The sequence below is a fragment of the Typopeltis vanoorti genome, chromosome 22, assembly GCF_054136105.1.
Source record: "Typopeltis vanoorti isolate ZY-2024b chromosome 22, IOZ_Tvanoo_1.0, whole genome shotgun sequence".
In the NCBI taxonomy this organism is placed as follows: domain Eukaryota; kingdom Metazoa; phylum Arthropoda; class Arachnida; order Uropygi; family Thelyphonidae; genus Typopeltis; species Typopeltis vanoorti.
Window position 1 is genome coordinate 31,398,042 of NC_143570.1, and position 23,745 is coordinate 31,421,786.

A 23,745-nucleotide genomic window follows, 5' to 3' on the forward strand; every position below is an offset into this window, starting at 1 on the left:
ACTGCAATTCTTAGATTTCTGCTTTGAAATGAAACTTATATGAATAAGCATATATTTACCAATATTCATTAAGCGCCGAAATACGCAGGAAGCAAAATTTGTGAACCCCACCAATGTGTGATTTTTTTCCATTAAAATATAAAAAAAAAACAAAAAAGAAATAATAAATAATAAAAATTAAATACGTTTATTTTAAGATTTAAAAAAATCTACTTAGTCTTAAAAGATTTTAAATTTGTTTTCATTATTTCACGCCCCCCCCCTTCCCTCAACAAAACCTACGGCCCCCAAGGGGACCGCTTCCCACAGTTCGTGAAGCGCTGGCGTAGCAGACGAAGTGAGATGTAATGCGCAGTTGCATCATGCCTTTGCAGCTCATCGTATTGATAGATTTAATTTGTCCAATTTCGTTAATATTTTTCATGATTCCAATGTGATGATCAAATTCGTCCATGAGAGGAACAGATATGGGACAATCACAAAAAAAAAAAAAAAAAGTGTTTCGTAATAACATTCTCATAACCATTATCGTGATGAACATCGAGCAATATTTAGGCGTTTCGCAAAATGTGTAAGCACTTCTGAAGATCGTTTTGTACGTCCGTACATAAGTTATTAGATCCAAGACTGCGTGGACGAATTTTACTCATACTGGATATCTGAAATCCTTACAAATGCTTGTAGAGCCATTCTAATGTTTGCTTCACTCGGACCATTATGGGGACACAAATGGACAGAATATATCGAAAATATTTGCATATACATCCAGACAGAACATTAAGCTCTAACTGGATGTAATTTGATAAAATTTGAGATTTATGATTCACCCAAGAAATGTCTGTTGTTATATTCTGGCTTATGTCAGTGCGATTTTATTCAAAACATAATAGAAGTGATATTAATGAGTTTGAACTGGCTGGATATAATTTAATGAAATTTCATAATTTAGGGTGTGTTAAAATTTAGAGAATCTTTTGGATTTTGGTTTCATATGAACCACGTTACAATTACAAATGAAATAAATCTGACGTGTTTGATGTGCATAAATACGCCATAACTGTTGACACACACTCGTCATTATTTTATACAGGTATAACTGCTCGCTGGACTTCTCTGAATAAATTAACTGTCAGACACCACAATACTTTACTCAAAAACAAAGAAATATAAACCGAAAATTACACTCTCATATAATGCTATATTATACACGTCCATGAAATAAGTCACGGAAGCTTCCATGGGCAAGGTGCATCACGACATGTAACGAGACAAGTGCTTGTAGCCGGTATAAATTAGAGGAATATTATGCTCCCAAGCCAGTGCAATTGTGTCCGGGTGAAATGCCTGCTAGAAGGGAACTGAAGGAGTTTGAAAGAGGTGTTGTGATAGGATGCCATGTTGCAGGCATCTTATCACAACGCCTATTTTTCCATTTGTTAGGCAAACTGGGCCATCCTAGGTTAACAAGCAGTGATACCATATTGAGATAAGTGCAGGGAGTCAACTGCAAGTGCCCCACAGTGGACGACCCATCACACTCACCGAATGTGACCGCAGGGGATGAAAATACGGATATGTAAAAACCGCCATTCGTAGATCGACACGTTGAATGCAGATTTCCGGGCATCAACTGGAACAGGAATCTGCACAAAAACATTCAAAAACCCAGGTTTACATCATGGGTTTCCATGGTAGGACCACAATATGCAAGCCTCACATTACCTGAACCAACATTCAGCATTGTCTTAAGTAGTGCAAACAAGAGTGTGTATAGTGGGATGCGGAAGCTTGGAGAGCTGTTTATGGAGCGACGAATCACGCTATACCCTCTACCGATCAGATGGACGGCTGTGGATGTACCAGATGCCCGGTGAACGTTTCTTACTAGAGTGCGTATCCCCACCCATGAAATTCGGAGGTGAAGGTATAGTCCCATTTTCCTGGTTTGGCCTCAGATTTATGTTTGTGGTGCCACGAATATTGAACTCCGAGAGTTATCTGAACATTCTGGATCATGCAATGCTTCCTACTTTGTGGCGTTTCTACGGAAAACTGAATATCGTCTCTTTTAGAAAGACAATACACTGTATCATAAGGCTGCTGCTGTAACTGCGCGTTTGTGAACATGAACATCACCACACTTGACTGGCCTCCACATAGCCCTGATCTCAACCCTACTGAACATCTGTGAGATGAACTAAAGTGCCAGGTAAGATCAAAGGGCGTCCGTCCCACAACAGTCCTGGACCTCATTACCTACAGGAAGAATGGTCCAAAATTCCCATTGATCGCTATGGTACGGTTGTGGAAAGTATGCCAGTAGGATTGCTGCAGTCATCGCAGCGAAAGGACGTCCTACATCTTATTAAGGTGAGCGCCATGGCTGTTTGTTCCTCCCACTATGGTCTGTTGACTTCTTTCCAAGCAGTGTATATAAAGAATTATAAGCGGTGTCATCGCTGGCATTAATAGGGAGGTATGGTTACGATACTGGATAGCAGTTTCTGTTGTTCAATGTTAAATTAATTCTTGATTCTAGACCGCTTGAAGGATTTGTTTTTGCTTTTTATTTTTCGGTTTTGAAATGGTAGGATCTTTTTTTTTTCCATCGCTGACATTGGATCGTTTTAATGACAAAATTTAAGTAAAACAAAACTGCCTATACATAGAAAATTGCTTATACGGCTCTAGGTTGGAGAGCAACTAATAGGTGATCCCCCTTCTCTCCCACAGACTCCTTCCATTTTCTTTCTCATGCGTGTTATTTGTGCATTGTGCTATTTGTTTATAGATACTTTCATGGATGCTGCTCCACGAACTGATTACCATTACTCCGCTTTCCTCGAATCGTAAGAAAACGAGCAACCACTGGTCAACATCCATGAGCAATTCAGTTCCAGACATATCGAATCAACTTCTCGTCTACTTCCTTCATTCCATCTATCTCCCTGGCTTTGGCATAGGGAGGTAGATGGAATATTGCAGTCATCTCACATTGTTTTCTCCAATGAGCACAGCCCCAGCTTTGCAGAAACGTATTACTAGATTAATTCTTTTTACTTAAGCACTAGACCACACGCGGCTTTTTTTTTTGTTTGTTTGTTTGATGATGATCTGTTCGTATAAGGTTAATATATTAAAAAGAAAAAAAAAACGTTCTATGCTTTCAATTTAACTTTTTTTAAAAAAAGAAAAAAGTCATGTTTCAATTATGAAATGTAACTTTTATGACTGCATATACGATCACTTCCTTATATGCCCGACTTATTATAGAGATACATAATTGCCGATTTTTTTTCAATAAAAATGGTCCCGTTGAAACCAAAGCTGAGATAAGTGGATACATTTTAGTCAAAATATGAAGCACCATATTTCATAAAATTCCATCCAACCAGAGTGGAATTAGTGCTGGTATTCTGTTAAATGTTGTTAATAAAAATGATCTGATTGTAACCAAAACTTAGTTGTTAATCAATTTCACCGTATATTCTAAAGAATGATTCGAATGAAACGAAAACTGAACCAACTTGACAAATTTTTGTGTAACAACTCCATGTAACAAATTTTAAAATAAATAAATAAATTTCTATATTTCGTAAAACTAGGCTATAAACGACACATTATTATTCTTATTATTATTATGTCACACCTCCAAGAACACATCGCGGAAGGGCACTCACATAATCCACAGTCTACATTACTTAATCTTCCATCTACACACTATGGTACTTATCCACTGAAAAATCCGAATTTCTGGGGAAGGCTAAAATGTTACTACACATGTACAAGATCGGCTAACTCACCTTGAATTTGAAAAAGCCCACAAAGTTTCCTCTCGTCGTGACGAGAATCGAACGCAGAACTTGACCAAACGAACGCGCAATATCCAGTTCTTTCAAATGCGTTACGAAGGTGCGATTAATTTTAAACGATTTACATTACTTGTGTACAAATATTACATAAATATGGAATAACAGAAGGGGAAAAAAAAAACTACTCTAAATGTTAAATCAAAATCTCAAGTACCAATTTGTTTGAGAACATTATTTCAAAATGTAACAACATTAGTAATATGATATTACAAACTTACGTATTATTGCTATGCAAAATATATATTAAAAAACACTTTAAAATTAAGTATTATTATTATTACGTGACACCTCCAATCCAAAGACTCACCGCCGGAGGTCACTCTTCTCTACTCCACTATACACACATCTCACCCTTGTACTTAATCCTCCAACTACACACAACTCACCATCTCAGCTACTTAATTCTCCCATTACACACAACGCCATCTATCGTCCTCCACCAACAACAATAGTATTTTTTTGTCTGTAAATTGCGTGTGTTCTCACGGCCGATTTGCCTGCATACGCGGGATGAAAACTCAAGTGTCCAGGAGGGGAAGAAAAAAAAAAAAAATCGTACCACCGTATGAGATCGGCTTACTCATCTTCAATTGAAAAAGCCCATAAAGATGACGAGAAAGTTGTCCAAACGCTGAAGAAGCCACCAGTATATTTCCTTATGATTACTGCATGTTCTTTAGTCGTAAAACATTTTCTCTTAAATACAACAAATGTTGTCCAATAAATTTTAAGAGATGATACTTAATACCAAATTTCATTTAATTCCATCCAGCTTATGTGGAATCATTACTATCAGTCAGTAATGTAAGGACGGACGGAGAGACACAAGACTAAACAAACCAATGGTGTTTTGTGAAACACTTAGAAATGCCATTAGCATTTCTATGTGTCTTTCGCAATAAATAAACTTAAAACAAATCGAATCTATTTAAACAATTAAAAATAAATATTCGTATAATTATACATATATAGTTTTGCAGTGTAAATAAACGTAAGAATTTAAATTGGGTATAGATTTTAATCTTAAATGGATGAAAAACAAGTAGAAGAGTAAAAGGGTGAAAAAATTCCATTAATTCATACGTCAGGAAAACAGATCCAGTCGCTAGAATAGACGATCGCTTGCTTTTAAAGTCGGATAAATGTTGTAGTTTATTCACAATAAACTATTTATCCTTGTTGATACAATTCAAGCTGATAATTCGCACTATATAACAGTATTATTACTATTTGACATCTCCAGGGAGTCCAAAGACTCATCGAGGGAGGGCACCTGCTCTACAACTCTGTCTCCATCACTATCCACAACTACACCAATGCCATCTACCGCCGACCACACCCCCAGTTTTTCCAGAGACAATCACAACATCCATGCCCACGGGGGGATTCAAACCGACAGCCGTTTAGCTAGAGAGCGGATACGCTAACCACTCGGCCAGCCAGCCCAGTATTAATATACAAAATGTATTCGTAACGAAAAGTTTATCTGCTTTTAACCAGCATATAAAAACTGGTGCTGGCTTAAGTTATGCAATACTAAAACATATTTCAGGATACGTTGATCAGAAGGAAGGACGTTGAAATAGATCATCCGATGTATATGAATTGCTGGTTCCATTAGTTTTCATGTGGAAACCATACAACTACAGCTGTAAGTGATAAGTGGTAGTTTATTAACACATTTCTGAGTAATATATGTCACGAACAAGGTGAAGCAATGCATGCTGAAAGCTTTTTTCCAAATTAATCAATCACATTTCAGAGAATATTTTACAATAACATCCTCACAAATTAAAATTACTGTGTTCCGTTGAACCTATAATCGCTATTTTTTATTTATATATATATAAAAAAATAGCGATTTATTTTAGCAGATATTCCAAGTACCATTAAATTCGATTTCCCGAGGTGGAGTGATTACTTTATATCGTTTAGAAACATCCCCCACCTTGTTCCTTTGTAAATGGTCCAATGTAGTAGGCAAACACTGAAATGATTCGACGAATTTTGTTACAGACTCACCCAAGTGGAGTTATTTATATGCGCACAACATGGACAGACAAAATGAACATAAGTGCTTATGCATTTTGCGAAACGAAATTAAACCATTGTAGAGAAATGTAGCAAAGCCGACAAAGTGCAATGTAAATTACTAATTACGCTGATGGATTGAGAAAAAAAAAAGAGAGAAAACAGTTTCTAAAATTTTATAAGATTTCATGAACTTTTATCCCATATTGGTTGACTGGTTCAGTAAACTGTTTTAACTTATTCAAGAGCACTCTTCTTCCTTATGTCATTTACAATTTCATGTTGGCTGTCGAAATCAGCAATGCGAAGCACAGTGTTGTGGTGTGCGCCCGCACCATTACGTAATGTTTTGAAATGAGAAACAGGATATCCCCTCCACCTCCGCACATTTTAGTGGGTTAGAGAGATAGCTCCCCTATCAAAACCGGATATATATATTTCTTGCTGATATTTTAACCTACATGTGAACAACCAAATAGGACACTATCTCGGTTTCACAGTGCCTTTGATGCTTGAATGTCCATTTACAAAGTAAACATTTGAGAAGGCAGAATCTCACTATTAAATAAAAATCTGAGTTTTTGCGAGACGGCTTTATAATTTGGAACAACTACATAATTTAGTGTTTCCGTTCTTTTTTCAGTTTTAATTTCATAATCATTTATAGAATATGAAAGATTGGAGGAATTAAATAAAACAAACCATACTTAGGATCATTACATAAATTGAAATCATTTATATAAAAAATGTCTGTGAAAGCTATATTTGTAAGGTTAATTAACAGTTTTAATGAAACAATTTAATTTATACGCAGACAACAGAGATTTATGATGTCGTTATGTCAATACGGTGGTCCGAGAAGGGAACCCAAACCAAATTTATGGAAAGCTTATTGCGGAAGCCCAAAATTCACAGTTTTGCCTTGCACGGCCACCTTTGATTTTTGAGGAATTGATTCAACAAGGTATCGGACTCCCAAACGAAAACTTGGATAATTACGACTAAGTGTTTCTCCTCAGCTTGAAATCATCTCAAAGAAGTGAATTTAACTGTTCTATTGTTTTCGAGAATAGCTAACAATAGTAACGATTTACTGAAGGTCTGTATTACCAGCCTAGATATGGTAAGTTTCTCTATCTAGCGAAAACTTAATGCTAGAGCTTCTCTCGATGACATACATGTATTTTTCTTCGTTTTCTGTTTTTAATTTATCGCTAAAGTATTAAATGTTGAAATACGTGATTACAATGGATCTCGACTGTGTGATTAAAAGTAAAACAAAGGCAGCATTCATTGGAGGTTATGGAAAATGTCTTCTGGATAGTCATTAGAACAAGAAGAAAAAAAAAAAAAAGAAAACTGAAATGGTTGTCAATTTGGAAACCTTTCTTCAAATTATGCTCACTGATAAGTATATCCAGAATACATTTTCGATAGCAATATGGCCATGCTGATTTCAACAGAAAGAAAATGAAAGATAAATGTTTCCATTCTCTTTCACTTGAAATTATCTGTCCTCCAAATAAACCACTGTTGTAATTTTAATCGTGTATTTTTATTCCATTTTTTTCCCCCATTAGGCGCTTCCGTAGCACAGTGAGATGAATAATGGGACATATGTCCCTCAATTAGAAAAGACCTCAGTTCGATTCTCGTCATGATGAAAAGTGATATCAGCTTTTTCAGTTGAAAGTGAGTTAGCCCACCTTACACGGAAGTAGCAGGGTTTTTTCATCCTGCTAAGGGCCAGAGAACAATTAAATCTTCAGGAAATCAGCACGATATTAGCTCATACTCTTAAAAAAATGGCTTAACTGTAAGTACCCAAAAATTCTACTCGATAACGCACCCATCGAAGAAAATTATCAGTTTAAAACGTCTGGACAATCTCTTGAATAAAGACGGAAGATCAGGACATCGTATTAGAACAAAAATTGCAAAGGTAACAACAGCATTCCAAAAACTAAAACCAATCAACAGATAACAAGCAGATTACGTCTTGTCGGAAGTGAAACATGGTCCCTCTTAAAAGAAGATGAAAAGAGATTCATGTGCTATAAAACTCCTAATAATATCACACACTGTTCATGTCAAAAATTTTGAAGTGAGAAAAGAATCAGTTTTTTCGCTGGTCCAAGAGTATAACATCATCATCTCTTGGGCATTATCGAATCTTTATTATAAAGATTCGAAGAAAACAATTCATCTGGCTTGGCCATATCGGTAGATCTAATGCCCTCCCAATGCAAGTTCTTGAAGGACTTATTACAAGAACTCGACAAAGGGGCAGCCTTAAAATAAACTGGATTGACAACATAAAAAACAGGATGGGTGTTTCACTTACAGAGCTGAAAGTTAACTGTTAATCAAGGAGTGAGCAGAAGATTTCTGTGAGGAACATTTCCTGATATTCAATGCTCCTGTTGTGGATTATGGAAAGAAGAAAAAGAAGAGATGGACCACAGAAAAAGTGTACACAGTGATTTGTGTGGTCCAGAGCATCTCCCCCCCCCGCCTCCCGCGATTAGTCCATTAAATACGAGATGTCGAATGCGTTAATCGAATGCAATAAGCCGAAACATTATTTGGTACCGACAAGCCACATTCGCATCCAACTTCATAATGAACGACTAGTTATTAGAGATTAAAAAAAAAAAAGGAGTAAGGAAATGATCGGAGACCACAAAAAGTGTGCATTTCATAATGCAGCCTTTATATGCAATCTTTTTTACTCATTTTTGTATAGCCAAGTCATATTATTATTATTATTAAGAGAGACCTCCAGGGAATCAGGAACTCATCGAGAGAGGCCATACTATTTGCACCAGCTGTCATATCTGTTCTTGAATTCATTCATGCTACTTGCACACACAACATCCAACGGCAATCCATTCCAATCACGCACTACTCTATAAGAGGAAAAATCTACCCCTAACCCTCTTTTAACAGCATTCATTCTCAACTTCCATGGATGTCGTCGCGTCCTTTCCCCACCCTCCATAAAATGAAAAATTCCATCTACTGAAATTCTGTATAACCCTTTCAGAAGTTTGTAAGGATCAATCATTTGATATCTGCAGCCTACAAGGTCTCAATCTGTCTTCATAATCTGTTTTCTTATTCCACAATCCGGATATCATTTTTAACACTCTCATTTGCACTGTCTCCACTATATCAGAATCTCCACGGAAACCAGACATGCATGCAATAGTCCACGTTAGGTTATATCAAGGCCTTGTAAAGAGGAAAATGATTTCCTTATTTTTACATGCTAAGGTTTGTTTCAGCATTGCCATTATTCTCTGAGTTGTATTTGCAATTTTTACTATATGAACCTTGAACTTCAACTTCCTATCTACTAAAACTCAAGATTCCTAGCCTCATCAGTTTCTTCAAGCATAATCCCACCAATATAATACGACATTGGATATCTAATCACACCAAAGTGCATGACTTTACATTTATTAACATTGAAATGACATGTCCACAATTCCAGCCTATTCAAATCATTCTGCAAATGATGCATCTCAACAGCATTCCTGATTACCCCACCTATCTTTGCATCATCTAGAAAAAGTTGTATGTCACCTGTCAAATCCTTCCCAATGTCATTAACGTGCACATTGAATAACAATGGACCAAGCACTGATTCCTGAGGCACATCAGTTACCCTCAATCTGGCAGATTCGCTCTCTGCATATACCACTTTTTTGATATCTGTCAGCCAGCCATCCTCTTATCCATGTCAATAATTTATAAATCCAATCCCATATTCTCCTATTTATGTACCAGTATTATTCTGTCAAAAGCCTTAGCAAAATCCAAAAGTATCATGGTGTATTTGTTTCTCTTGTCTAACTCAGTAGTAACATTATTATAGAATGTGAGCAAGCTGCTAAAACATGACCTTCACTTAGTAAACCCATGCTGTTCATTGCAAAGTAGAGATTCTCTGTCAAAGCACTTCTGAATGCAAGCCCTAACCAATCTTTAAAAAACCTTCATCACCACTCCTGAAATACTGATTGGTCGATAGTTGGTGTGCAATGGGATTACCATACATTCTTTCCACTCCTGTGGAATCTTCCCTGTTCTGAAACTCAAATTATATAGCCTAGTGAAGGGAACAGCCAGTTCAGCTGAACATTCTTTTAGCATCTGTGCTGATATCAGTTCCTATTGCAGAATTCTTATTCAATTTGTGCAACAGCTATAGTACTTCCTCCTCATCCACCTGAGTTTCCTCATAGGTTAGTGGTGATATGGTTAGTTGTGATATACAGTTAACCCTTGAACAATGCGGAATTAGGGACGCCGAACCCCCCACCCCACGTATAACTAATAGCCTACTGTTGACCGCAAGCCTTACCGATAACATAAACAGTCGATTAACACATATTTTGTATGCTATATGTGTTATATACTGTATAATTACAATAAAGTAAGCTAGAGAAAAGAAAATGTTATTAAGAAAATCATAAGGAACAGAAAATACATTTACAGTATAGTATTTATGGATACTGTAACTTTACAAGATGTCAGTATCTACATATAAGAGATACAAACCACTGTAGATGTTATACGTATTAATATTTTTTTTCAACTATTGACCAATACGTATTTTGATGTCTAGTAACTCTAGATATCAAAAATTAAAAGATAATGTGAAAAAGAAATTATTCATATTTATTTACAGGTACAGTATAACGATTCATGCATTGGTAACGAAATATGATTGCTTTATGATAGTCTGGTGCAGGTTTCTCAACCTTTCGCTATGACGGAACACTTCACAAATGCTGATTTAACGGAACACCTTGGTTAGAGTCGCGTATCATCGGTCTCGATGATACGCGACTCTAACCAAGGAAAAGATTGATAGGAAAGATTTATAGGAAAAGATTGAGAAACCTGCACCAGAGTGCTGTAAAGCTAAGCGCACACTATCGCTGCAGCAGGCTGTATCGCATTGCAAAAATGAGACCGCTCATTTTTGCCCATTTAAAACCATTCCAGCACTCTGGTGCAGGTTTCTCAATCTTTTCCTATGACGGTACACTTCACAAATGCTGATTTAACGGAACACCTTGGTTAGAGTCACGTATCATCGGTCTCGTATTCAATGTAAAACTAAGCACACACTATCGCTGCAGTAGGCTGTATCGCATTGCAAAAAAATGAGACAGCGCACACTACAGGCATGCCAGGCTGCATCGCACTAACCTTGCTGGTGACTGCACGTTTCTTAGAAGAGATACCTCCATATTTCACTCGATCTCGGAGGTGTCGACAACCTCATGCGGCTGAGTCAAGGCCCTCGCACGCTGGCCTTAATAGCACAATCCACACGCAAAGTGAGGAGCGCCTGATGCTAATTTATGCTAATTAATCAATTAATAACAGTTAATTTTATGCAGTTATGATTTAATACTGCATCTTTATGTTTGTTTACATTTCCCTCGATTGCAAATGGTGCCATGTACGGTCTGTAAGTGTTTGTGTGCGTAAGTTTTGAACTTTTTGTAATATATGTAGACTATGTAGTATCTACATATATTTTATGCATTCATGACATATCTTTTTTTTTTTTAATTTCTAGGCTATGCAGTTTGTCTTCGTGTTTTTTTCAAATTGTCGCAAATCTAGAAAAAAAAAATCCAATATATTTATTAAAAAAAAAAAGTTCAAACCCGCCTTCTTCAAGGGTCAATTGTAATGTCATAAATGAACCAACAGCTGTTTTTGACACGAGTACATCTCTCTTAAGATTTGTAGAGGCATTTTAGTTTCAATCAGACATTTTTAATGGTAGAAGTTTTTCTTAATTCTGCTGTTTTCTTAAACTTCTTAAATTTCTTAAAAATGTCTGATTGAAACTAAAATGATTCCACAAATCTTAAGAGAGATCCCAAATACGTAAATTCCTAATTGCATAAATTCCATTCAGTCAGAGCAGAATGATTCTATCGTTTCGAATCATTCTACATTAGACAGGAAATTCAGGGTACATATAAGATAAAAATCAGGAATTCAGATGAACCATGCTCTTCTAGAAGGCATAATAAAAATACAGTGAAGAACAGAGTTTGAACAAATATACAAAATTCATTTTTTAATGTTAGGGTAGCAATATGTAGAATGGCCTTCACTAAACTTATAAACAGAGTTATAAACAATGACAACATTTACAAGAGTATTCAAGCTTTTAAGAAAAATCTGTAATCTATGTAGACACTTCAGTTTCTTGCCATAGTAATTTATGTTTACTTTACATTGTATATGTGCAATTACTGATTTGTATTTTCTTGCATTCTCCATGTCCTTTACACATTCAGACTTGGATGTCTCTCCTCACCTGCTTGTCTGTCCAATGTAGCACAACCATAGGTTCATTGAAGTTTATGTATAATGATTATCTAATTTGGCAGTATAGAACATGTCAATACTGTTACGTCTGTGTATAAATATATATGGAAAAAAATAAATACAAAATGAAATTGCCGGCAAAGGTTGGTCGATTGGTAGAGCCTCTGCTACTAATGGCTCAGTTAAGTAAGTTTGAGCGTGGTTAGTAGTTGGAAGGGGACAATCGTTCGATGCTGTCGGCACACTCTCCCTCGATGAGTCTTTGGACTCCCTGGAGGTGTCAAAATAATAATAATAATAAAAATAAAAAGTAACAGAATGAATGCAAAGATAAACTGAGTGAATATACATGACATTTATGTGCAGGTGTTTTCAAGGTTGGTTTTATGCTTGTGAGGAAGAAACTGAAGAACCTAAAGGAAAACTAACCATAGAGGCACAATGCAACACCAACTGAAGAGCAGGTGGCCACAGTGATAATTAATCAGTGCATGAATATTTGTGTTTTAGTTGGTCCCAGATTGTGGCTATAGTTGGTTTCCCTCTGGGTACTCAAGTTTTTTCCTCACAAAAATAAAACTAATCTTGAATATTTAAAAGTAATGAACACAGTATTCAAGCACATTTAATAGTAATGGAAATAGGATTTGAACACATTTAATACTAGGAAGCACAGTATTTGAACACATTTGATAGTAATGGAAATAGTATTTGAACACATTTAATACTAGGAAACACAATTATTATTTATTCTGGTATAAATAATAATTGGGTATTTCACTGAGTTCATACCATTGCCACCCTGGATGGACTTGCTTCCTCACATAAGTCCAATAACATTTACAAACGGGTTAAAGCTCTTAAGAAAAATCTGTAATCTACGTGATCATTTCAGTTTCTTGCTATAGTAATTGATGTTTACTTTCTATGTGCTGTCAATTCTAATTTGTAATTTCTTTCATTCTCCATGTCCTTTATACATTCAGACTTGGATGTCTCTCCTAACCTGCTTGTCTGTCCAGTATAGCACAACCACAGGTACATACAGCTGATCTTGTAGATATCAGGTTTTTTAAGTGGTGGATGGAGAGGATTTTAAGATTTCAGAAGATTAGACATCTTACTGAGGGAGTAGAAGCAACCTTTATGCTCTATTGTTGTAGCAGCCTTGATATCTTATCTGTGACTGACTGTATATAATGGAGAATCTCTGTTCCTCTGAAATCTTGTGTTTCATGTGCATCCAACTATCTGGAAGGTTGACACAGAATTTTGAATGTATGATGTAGAACTCTACATGCATGTATGAATCCTGCAATAGGGATGGTTCCAAATGAGTGGAAGGATGGAAAAAATGGTGCCACTGCACAAGAATGGTACTAAAACAGAAGTTTCCACTTTAAGACTAGTCTTTATATTTGCATTTGCAATTAGGATAGTGGAGAAATTAGTTAGGAATTCTATATAATAGTTAAGCAACTTGTCATTTGAGGTTGCTGGGAGTTTCTTAACAGTGTACTTGCATTTTATGCAAGTTTCTTGCATAATTCTGCTGGATAAGGGGAGTCACAGTGATAACTTTTGACTTCTCCCAAGGGCATTCAACAAACTGGCATGTGCCCAACTGATGCAAAAGTCAAAGAAAATAGGGATGGATAATAGATTAGCAAGTGAGAATGAAAAGAGACTAGTTGTCTGAAAGATAGTTACTTGAATATATGAATGGGGGTGGGGATTTCCAAGAAAGGAAGATAACCAGCAGCAAATTGCCACAGAATTATATTCTCAGGCCACTACCGTTCAACTCATTTATTAATGACATTTCATGACAACTGGCAAGGGATATTCAGATACTTGCTGACAGCGCAAACTGGAAATAGTTAATAAGAAGTGAGGCTAATATTAAATCCAAGAAAATTTAAAAAAAAAAAAAAAAAAAAAAAAAACCTTTCAACTTGGACAGGTGAGCAGCATTCCCATTTTAATGCCAATGAAGATAAGATTTTGCACATTAAAGAAGAGAAATATAATAAACATACTGTGTTCCAAACTGAAACTTTATTCCAGGAAATTGATGAGATTCAGGATATGGGGATGTTAGTCAACATAGAAATTCAAAAGGCACACGAGAACTGCGAAACTACATCTAGCAAAAAACTTGGTTACCTAATTCCCACGATGAGTCTTTTGACTCCATGGAGGCCTGAATAATAATAATAATAATAATTAAGATGTGAAAATGCTAGCAAGTGCTGCAAGATAAGTAACTATGAAAATATCAAATATCTGGAACAACTTCTAGTTATGGAGGAGAGATTCAGAAAATGTACATTTAAGAGACTTTGGATAAGCAGATAGGAAAGGTGATATATTATTATTATTATGGGCAACTACATGGAGTCCTTGGACTCATCAAGGGAGGCCCTAAACATCAAGTCCATCATAATTATTCGAAATACACACAGTATCTATCATACTTTGCCTTGAACTCATTCACTGTCATAGCACCCACAACAGACTCTGGCAGCTCATTCCACTCATTCACCACTCTAAAAGTAAAAAACCTAGCACTAACACCCTTACCAACCACATTCTTGCCCAGCTTTCATGGATGTCCCCTGGTCCTCCCACCACCAGTCCTGTTCTCAAAAATATCCTCTGAATTAATCCTATAGAAACCCTTCAGCAATTTGAATGTCTCAATCATATCTCCCCTTTTCTGCCTATCAACCAATTTTTGCAACCCACAAATCTTAAACCTGTTCTCGTAAGGTTCATTCCATAGACCTGCTATGATCTTGGTCACTCGCCTCTGGATCCTCTCAACCTCCTCCCCATCAAGAAGAAACCTAGGTGACCAAATCTGGGCACAATAGTCAAGATGGGGTCTTATCAAGGCTCGATACAGAGGAACAATAACCTGCTTGTCAATGTATTCTTCAGCAACCAAATGATTTGATGAGCTGATTTGGCCACTTTTGCAATGTGCCCCCTAAACTTAAACTCCTTATCCACCAACACTCCTAAAAATCGTGCCTCATCAATTTCCTGGAGTACAGTTCCACCAATGTAGTAAACTGCTGCTAATCTTTTCACCCCAAAATGCATACATAACCTTACATTTTGCCACATTCAATTGACATCCATTCTCCTTAGCCCAGACCTCCAATCTATCCAAATCATCCAGCAAAATTTTGACATTTTCTGCATTCACTATTGCCCTACCCAACTTTGCATCATCAGCAAACAAATGAACCGTTCCTCTCAGATCCTTCCCTATATCGTTAATGAACAAATTAAACAGCAGTGGTCCAAGAACAGAACCCTGCAGCACACCACTAGTCACAGGCCATCTTTTGGACTCTACTCCTGAGTAAACTACTCTATGATATCTCTCCATCAACCACCCTCCTATCCATCTCACCAACCCTATATCCATTCCCATATGTTGCAGTTTACGGATTAGAATTCCATGTGGTATCCTGTCAAAGGCCTTAGACAGGTCCAGTAGTATCACTGTAAACCCATTACCCTTATCTGGTTCAGCCGTCACTGTGTTATAAAACCTGAGCAAGTTACTGAGGCATGATCTACCATTCACAAAACCATGCTGTCCCCCATACAGTGTCTCATTTTCATTAATCCATTCCTGTAGAGACCTAAGTTGGCGAGCGAGTTTTATCAGATTAATATGGAAGAACTATACATAGCAAAGAATAAAGAGAGGAAGAACAAGAGAAAACTATATACATAAGGGAGAGAGAGAGCACTTTATATGGAGAAGTGTGGGTGACCGGAGTGTGATGCCATAATGTGTTGTTAATGAAAAAGGAAAATGAAAAAGTAGAATATTAAAGAAATGCCTACAATGATACCTGTGATGCACCTACTGATCCTATTGAGACCTGTTAATTATAATAATTGTCATTATTGTGTTAATGATTATTATTATTATCATCAAATTCCTGATATATATTCTCAACATGTAAACAGGATACTATGATAGCACAATGTGAAGCAAAATTAGTCTGTTATCTCTAAGAACTCCAATACTCTCAGATCTTATATTTCAGTGCATTTTTGAAAATTATGGAGACAACTATCATGTTTGAATAAAAACTTTAGTTTAATATAACTAAAATCTACATTCGATGTTTCGACCTTTATGTCAAGGTCATCTTCTGGAGCATACAACTATACACATAAAACAAGCTACATTACAATCCAACTGGTTTGTTAAAGATATTAACCAACCGCTACAACAATTGTTAGCCTGACCTCTGGTGAAAAAAAAAAAAAAAAAATCATACATCAACGCTAGAGTCCTATTATTAGTGTTATCTGTTGGTTGTAGAAATACATTGGGTGCAACAACAAGTATCTATATACATATATTAACATCATGATTATACTTGTACATTCCAGCCAGTTGGTATGGAATGGTTTCTAATACTGGCTGAAGATTGGCTAGAGGCCTGACTTATGTTGGATCTTATATATTAGGTAGGCTGAATGTGTGCCATCCAGATCCTTGAAATTTTCATGCTATCTTTGTTGTTGATATTTGGGTGGTTTATCAGGATTTCGCAGGCTTCCTTAAATTTCCTTTCATACCAGGTTTTTGTGTGGTGTAAAGAGCGGGTGCTTTTCCAGTTGATTTGGTGTAAGATGTTGAGCACGTGGTCTGAGAGGCCTGCTTCACCATAATGGTTATATTTAATGTGTCCTTTCTTGCGTATAGGGATTGTCCATCCTGTTTCACCAATGTACGGTAAGTTATAGGTGCAGCGGATGCAATAGACTCCAGGATGTGCTAATTTGAGGAGAGGATCCTTAGAGGAGTTAAATATGGTTTTAAGTTTCGTGGGTGGTTTAAAGGTGGCATTGAGGTTATAATATTGTAGGATTCTGTTGATTTTTTCTGATAATCCTTTAATGTATGGGATGGCTACGGTTTTAGATTAATCTAGATTCGTTTTGGTTCTAACTCAGCTCTCAGATCCATAAGCTAAAATTGGTTTGAACACACAGCTGGTTTAGTGTGTTTTGACTAATTTCTCACTTGTTTCATATAAATGTATTTTAATTGACTTTTTACTATACCATCTTTGCTTATTTTGTTGTCAATTTTCATATTTAATTTGCCACCTTCTCTAAAAACTGTGCCTAAATATAATGTCAAAATGTTTTACTTATTTTATAGATTCTCCATTCAAAATGTAACTGATATTTTGAGTGTTCCTGCCTATTTTTCCGGTCTGTCTTTTTAATGCTGATTTTTATGTCCCCCTCCACAAAACAAGCAGATTGTAGTAACTGCTCGTTGGTCATTTTTATTATATTTTTTGTTTGTTTTCTTAGCTCATAATTTTAAATTTCATAAAGGTTTAAATTTTTTGTCTTCTGATTTTTTTATAGTTTATTCTTATTTTTTAATATCTTTATTCACGTATTCTATACTGTTTCCAATCTCGCATTATTTCTGGCTCACTTTTAAAATTTGCTCTACATATCAATATTATCTGCAGAAAATTTTCTGTATTTTACTGTGGTCGATCTTCAATCAACCACCATTTTGTCCTGGTTTGACTTTCTAAAAAAATCACTTTGTCCCAGTTTGTCTTCCTAAAATTTTGGTCACCCTACTGAGTAAGGCAGGCCACATACATTCAACCCATACTTTTTATTTCTACATGTCTATATCCTCTTCATATTTGTGTTGTTCTTACAATTCTCTGGCTGCAGTCCCTGCTGTCAGGCCCTTGGCTATTACTTCAAAGTTATGCAACCTCCATTGCATTTGGTATATTTCCAGCAAACATATCAAGTCCTATCACCTTATTAACAAGTGTGCTTAGTTTCTCACATACTTCCTACTGTCACTCACTTCTAGCTCCTCCTGTACCACATCTTCGCTCAAGATTTGTTAATGTGATAAACTCACCAAAATGAAATATCTTAATGAATTACACATTAAATAAGTCTTGCCTCTGCTACTTATGTACCATCCCTATCATCTAATCTTGCCATAATTATTCTTTCTTCTGGCCACATATAAAATAGAATGAGTAAAAAAAAAACTAAGCTTTATGGCATACCCCCCTTTTTTAAACCAACCTAGAGATTTAAGATTAATGATTATTTATCAATTAAAAATTTAAAATTACAGTTTAAATCAGACATGTTCGATTTATTACACTGTAATTTAATTTAATTTAATGAGAAACAGTTTAAATTGTAGTTTTATAAATTCTCTGATAGTGAACACTGCAACACAGCAAGTCATTTGATCCCATAAAAAGCTGATGATGTGGCCAAAAACAATACAAAAAAAACACAAAAGTTAAAAACTTACCTTATTTGCATTTAAAATGTGTGCTAAAAAAATTAAACAGAAAACTATCAAAATTACTTACCGAATTCTCAGTTCTTCAGAACTTCTCAGTACTTTATCACGTTCCAAAACATTTACAATAGTACTGCACTCCGTTGCTGAGAGTTTATCAAGATCTGGTTCCATCACTTCACTCATTTATATACAGTATAATATAATCCTATTCAAAATCATTCTAGACATTTTTTCCATACATGAATAAATTTTGAGCAGCACCTCTGTAGTAAATATGGATCAAGATATCCAAAAATAAAACAGTATAACCATCTGACAAGTTCTTGATGCCATTTTATAAAATGTTCAATAAGATATAAGGCAATATACAAATCTAAGGGGGAAAAAAAGGGAGATGTATGTATTTATAAATAGCAATATTTCTTTCAATATAACTCCACTTTTGTAAGATATCTCACAAAAGTGGAATCATGTGATATTTGACAGTAAAAATCAAAAATGAAAAAAAAAAAAGAAAATTAATTTTATAATATATTATGATACTTGTTATTACATAAAGACAACAAATCAACAGCAATCAACAGCGGTTATTATTATAACCAAAGTATAAATATCTGCTATAATACCGAACATCTTAGAGAAATATGCATGTCAGACATACTAAACAAACAAATAACACTTTTTAACATGTTAATACATGTCGAAAAGTGTTAGTGAAGTGTCAGAGAAAAAAAAAAAAAAGATTCATTACCTCTAATATTTTGTCACTTGTTACAAGAGCATCAGAGTGATGATGATAGTAAGAAATTATTAAAAAAAAAGACACACAATGACTCGGGGGGGGGGGGGGTAGAGACAGCAAATAAAAAATGTTATGGGCAGAAATTAACCAATCAAGCCAAGAAACTAATCAATTCTTTTGATATGTAGTGAGTAGAAGAAAGAATGACTATGGGAGGATGCTGATAGTTGATAACAATGATAGATTGTTAACTGATGCAGAGTGAAATACCATGATAAACTGCTCACTGAATACTTCATCCGTATGAAGGCAACATAACATGACAAGCTGGAGTGCAGAGGGAGGAGGGACTGATAGTGAGTGAGCCAGAAGATATATGAGGAATTAAGTAAACTTTATGCTAATAAGGTAGTAGTGAAATATCACTGTGCATCCCTATGGAATTAAATGCATCCTTGTCACCTGTTTAGCACGAGTCTTGCATAAGGATAAGTTCCAAAGGAATAGAAAGTGGGAAAAATTGTTCCACTTAAAGGTGTGGGGATAAGACTAAAGTTACATATTATAGGCCAATCTGTATGCCTAGAGTTGCTGTTGTTAAGGAGTAAGAGAGGTTGGTGAGGACTAGGATTCACAATTCAAGTTGATAACAGCAGTATTCTTTATGATCAACATGGGTTTGTCAGGAGAAGGTCATGTTTTAGTAATCTGCTTATGTCTTACAAAAAAAGGGAACAGATAATGGATACATATACAGTGGTATACTTGGATTTTTCAAAGACCTTTGATAGGTTGCCAGATAACAAGCTGATAAGTGAAACTAAATGGATTTCAGTGGGAGACAGGTGATTGGCTGTCAGAAGTATCAGTGGGTTGTGTATGGGGAAGTGGTATTCCAAAAGAGGAAGGTCACTTGCAAAGTGCTGCAGGGTTCTATTTTGGGGCCATTATTGTTTAAATGTATGTTAATGATATTGGGGCAGGCTTAACTGGAGATGCACAGCAGTTGCCAGCAATGCAAGGTTGAGAAGAATTATGAGGGGCAGAGCAATGTTGTGGTCTTGCAGAAGAATCCCAAAAGAATGTGAGAGAGCAAGAGTGAGTGGAGCCATCAGTTTAATGCTACAAAGTGCTATTAAATTACTCTGTATTTAGAGAAAGATGTTGGAAGTTTATTTTCCACTTGGTTAGAATATAATAAATTTAGTTTAATCCTTTATCCAAGTGTAAGCAAACAAAGTTTGCGCTTGAAGTAACTTTAGGACTGAGGCAACTCAGGATTAAACTAAATTTATTATAGTCTAACCAAGTGGAATAAACTTCCAACATCTTTCTCTAAATCCAGAGTAATTTAATAATAAGGTGGTACACCTTTTGGCAACTCGTGTAGGTAAATATGACCTCTCCATTGCTTCTGCCTTAGTATCACCACTTCTGGGTCTGGCTCTCACTGACGAGACCTCAATAAAGGTCGAAACCGGTCTGGGCAGTGTCCCTTCCCTTAATGCATAGCATTATACATGTCTACAAGAAGATGTGCTTTGCATTATGAGAGATACTGTGACAAGGGGGTGATGAGAGCTTGGTCCACCTTTACCACGAGTTGCCTGAGTCCTGAAGATACTTTAGGCGCAAACTTTGTTTGCTTACACTTGGATAAAGGATTAAACTAAATTTATTATAGTCTAACCAAGTGGAAAATAAACTTCCACCATCTTTCTCTAAATCCAGAGTAATTTAATAATAAGGTGGTACACCTTTTGACAACTCGTTTGGTAAATATGACCTCTCCATTGCTTCTGCCTTAGTATCACCACTTCTGGATCTAGCTCCCACTGACGAGACCTCAATAAAGGCAGAAACCGGTCTGAGTAGTGGCCCTTCCCTTAATACATAGCATTATACATGTCTGCAAGGAGATGTGCTTTGCATTATGGGAGATACTGAGACAAGGAGTGATGAGAGCTTGGTCCACCTTTACCATGAGTTGCCTCAGTCCTAAAGATACTTCAGGTGCAAACTTTGTTTGCTTCCACTTGGATAAAGGATTAAACTAAATTTATTATAGTCTAACCAAGTGGAAAATAAACTTCCAAAATTAGTGAAACCTGGGTGTCAGCAGAAGATGTAATTACTGGAATTGGATGTGATGGGTACAGTATTTTCAGGGAGGATAGAGCAAATAGAACAGGGGGAGGGAGGGGTACTGTTGATGATAGTTGAAGAGTTGCAGCTAAAAAAAAAGTAGTATAACAAGAAGATGGACGTGTGAATGATAACTCATTTGAGGCAATCTGGTGTGAAATAGTAGCCAACGGAACGTATATACAGTTGGTTGCTGCTATAGGCCAGGAGAACTGAGATTGCAGGGGAAAGATGTTAGCAGTGCATGAGATATAATCAGCGAGTATGTGAGGGAAGCAATATCAGAATGGATTCCCATGGTCAGCAAAATAAATAAAGTTTAAAAATAAAGGTTTATAAATAAGGTCTTAGGCGTTAAATGGATGAGTAGTAATATTAGGCTTGAACTGCAAAAAAAAAAAATGTTATGGAGAATTTACAAGGAGAAATGTGATCAGTACACTCACAAGCATTACAAAGCTCAGGCTAGAAAGGTTACCAGCATAGTAAGGAGAGCTAAATCAGATTATGAGAAGACATTAACTAAGGGGATTCAAATGAAGTTCCAAAGAATTCTTCCACTACATGTCAAGTAAAAGGAAGAATGACTTTGGAAGGATAACCTTAGTGGGCACTGATGGTATTGAGGTGACTGAATCAGTAGAATTACTGAGTGACCACTTTTCAAAAGTCTATCACCCAAGTGAGGATATTTCTGTATATGCAGCAATAACTGATATGAGAACTGAAGCTAATGAATCAGAGGTACTTAGGATATTTCAGAAATTAAATGCAAACACTGCTATAGGTTGAGATGGAATATCTGCCCAGGTCCCTGAGCTGATATTCCATCTCAACCTATAACAGTGTTTGCATTTAATTTCTGAAATATCCTAAGTACCTCTGATTCATTAGCTGACCACACCAGAACTCAAACTAAGTTTGAGCTCTGGTGTGGTCCCTAGGGAGTGGAAGGTAAAATAGTTCCTTTGCATAAAGGAGGCTCTAAGACTGTGGTAGCAAATTATAGACCAATCACTATCTCGGGAGTGGTGGTAAAAGTATTGGAAAAGTTAGTTAAGGACAGAATTTAAGAATGGGTGGATAAGAATATGATACTCTATGGGGGCCAATACGGTTTTGTTAAAGGTCAGTCCTGTCTTAGTAATTTATTAACTTTTTATAATAGAATGACAGCTGAGTTGGACAGAGTTAATGGCTACACAGAGATACTTCTGAATTTTACTAAGGCTTTTGATAGGATATCCCATAGAATACTGTTATGCAAATTAGAACCAATGGGAATGGATATTAAACTGGTGAATTGAATAAGAAAATGGTTCATGGAAAGATACCAGAAAGTAGTGTATGAGGGTGGTCTGAAAAGTTCTCTGCCTAACAATGAAAAAACTAATTTAGAATTTCAAAATTATTTTAATTTTTCAACATAATCTCCCTTAAGACTAATTACATGTATTCCAGCGATGCTCCAGAGCCATGATGCTCCTATCCCTGTAGTGGTTCTCAGTAAGATCTGAAAAACACACCTCTTCAGCTGCAATCACCTCTTGATTTGAAGAAAAATGCTGACCAGCGAGGAAGAGTTTTAGTTTTTGGAAGAGACAGAAATCAGAGGGAGTCAAATCTGGGGAATAGGGTGGATGTTCCAACAATTCATAGTGCAGATCCCTTAATTTTCCCATTGCCAAACACTTTTGCAGGTGCATTGTCCTCATGAAAAATGATTTTTTTCTTCTACAGACCGGGTCTTTTGTCATGAATTTTGTCATCTAGTCTTTCTGATTAAAAGATTAGAATAATATTCCCCAGTTATTGTTTTACCCTTTTCAAGACAATTAATAAACAAGATGCTTTAGCATCCCAAAACACTGATGCTGGCCTTTCCTGCTGATGGAACCGACTTTGTCTTCTTTGCCACTGAACAACCGGCTTCTATCCTCTGTTTTGACTGCTGTTTGGATTCTGGCGTGTAATGGTGAATCCAAGTCTCATCCATATTCTTGTTAAAATTTTAACAAGAATAAAAGTTTTATTCTTGTTAAAATGCTCCAAGCACTGCTCAGAGATTTTGCATATGAAAAGCTTTTTCATATGCAATTCTTCATGTAAAATATATCCTACACATTCTTTTGAAATGCCTATAGTCTCAGCAATTTCATGCTTTGACTCGCCAGTCATCCAATACCATATCATGCACTTGATCAAAGATTTCTGGTGTTGTTGCACTTTTTGGATGTCCT

At 36.1% G+C, this 23,745-nt stretch overlaps 1 protein-coding gene across 1 annotated transcript in view; it reads right to left on the reverse strand.

Moving 5' to 3' along the window:
* Positions 1–23,745, reverse strand: part of LOC150094275 (uncharacterized) — a 449,181-nt gene that overhangs the window by 407,157 nt on the left and 18,279 nt on the right. The window contains exon 2 of the mRNA XM_090412434.1: positions 18,686–18,991. Coding sequence (XP_090268560.1) covers positions 18,686–18,801 — 116 coding nt within the window. The 5' untranslated portion in view covers positions 18,802–18,991. The remainder of the gene's footprint in view (positions 1–18,685; positions 18,992–23,745) is intronic.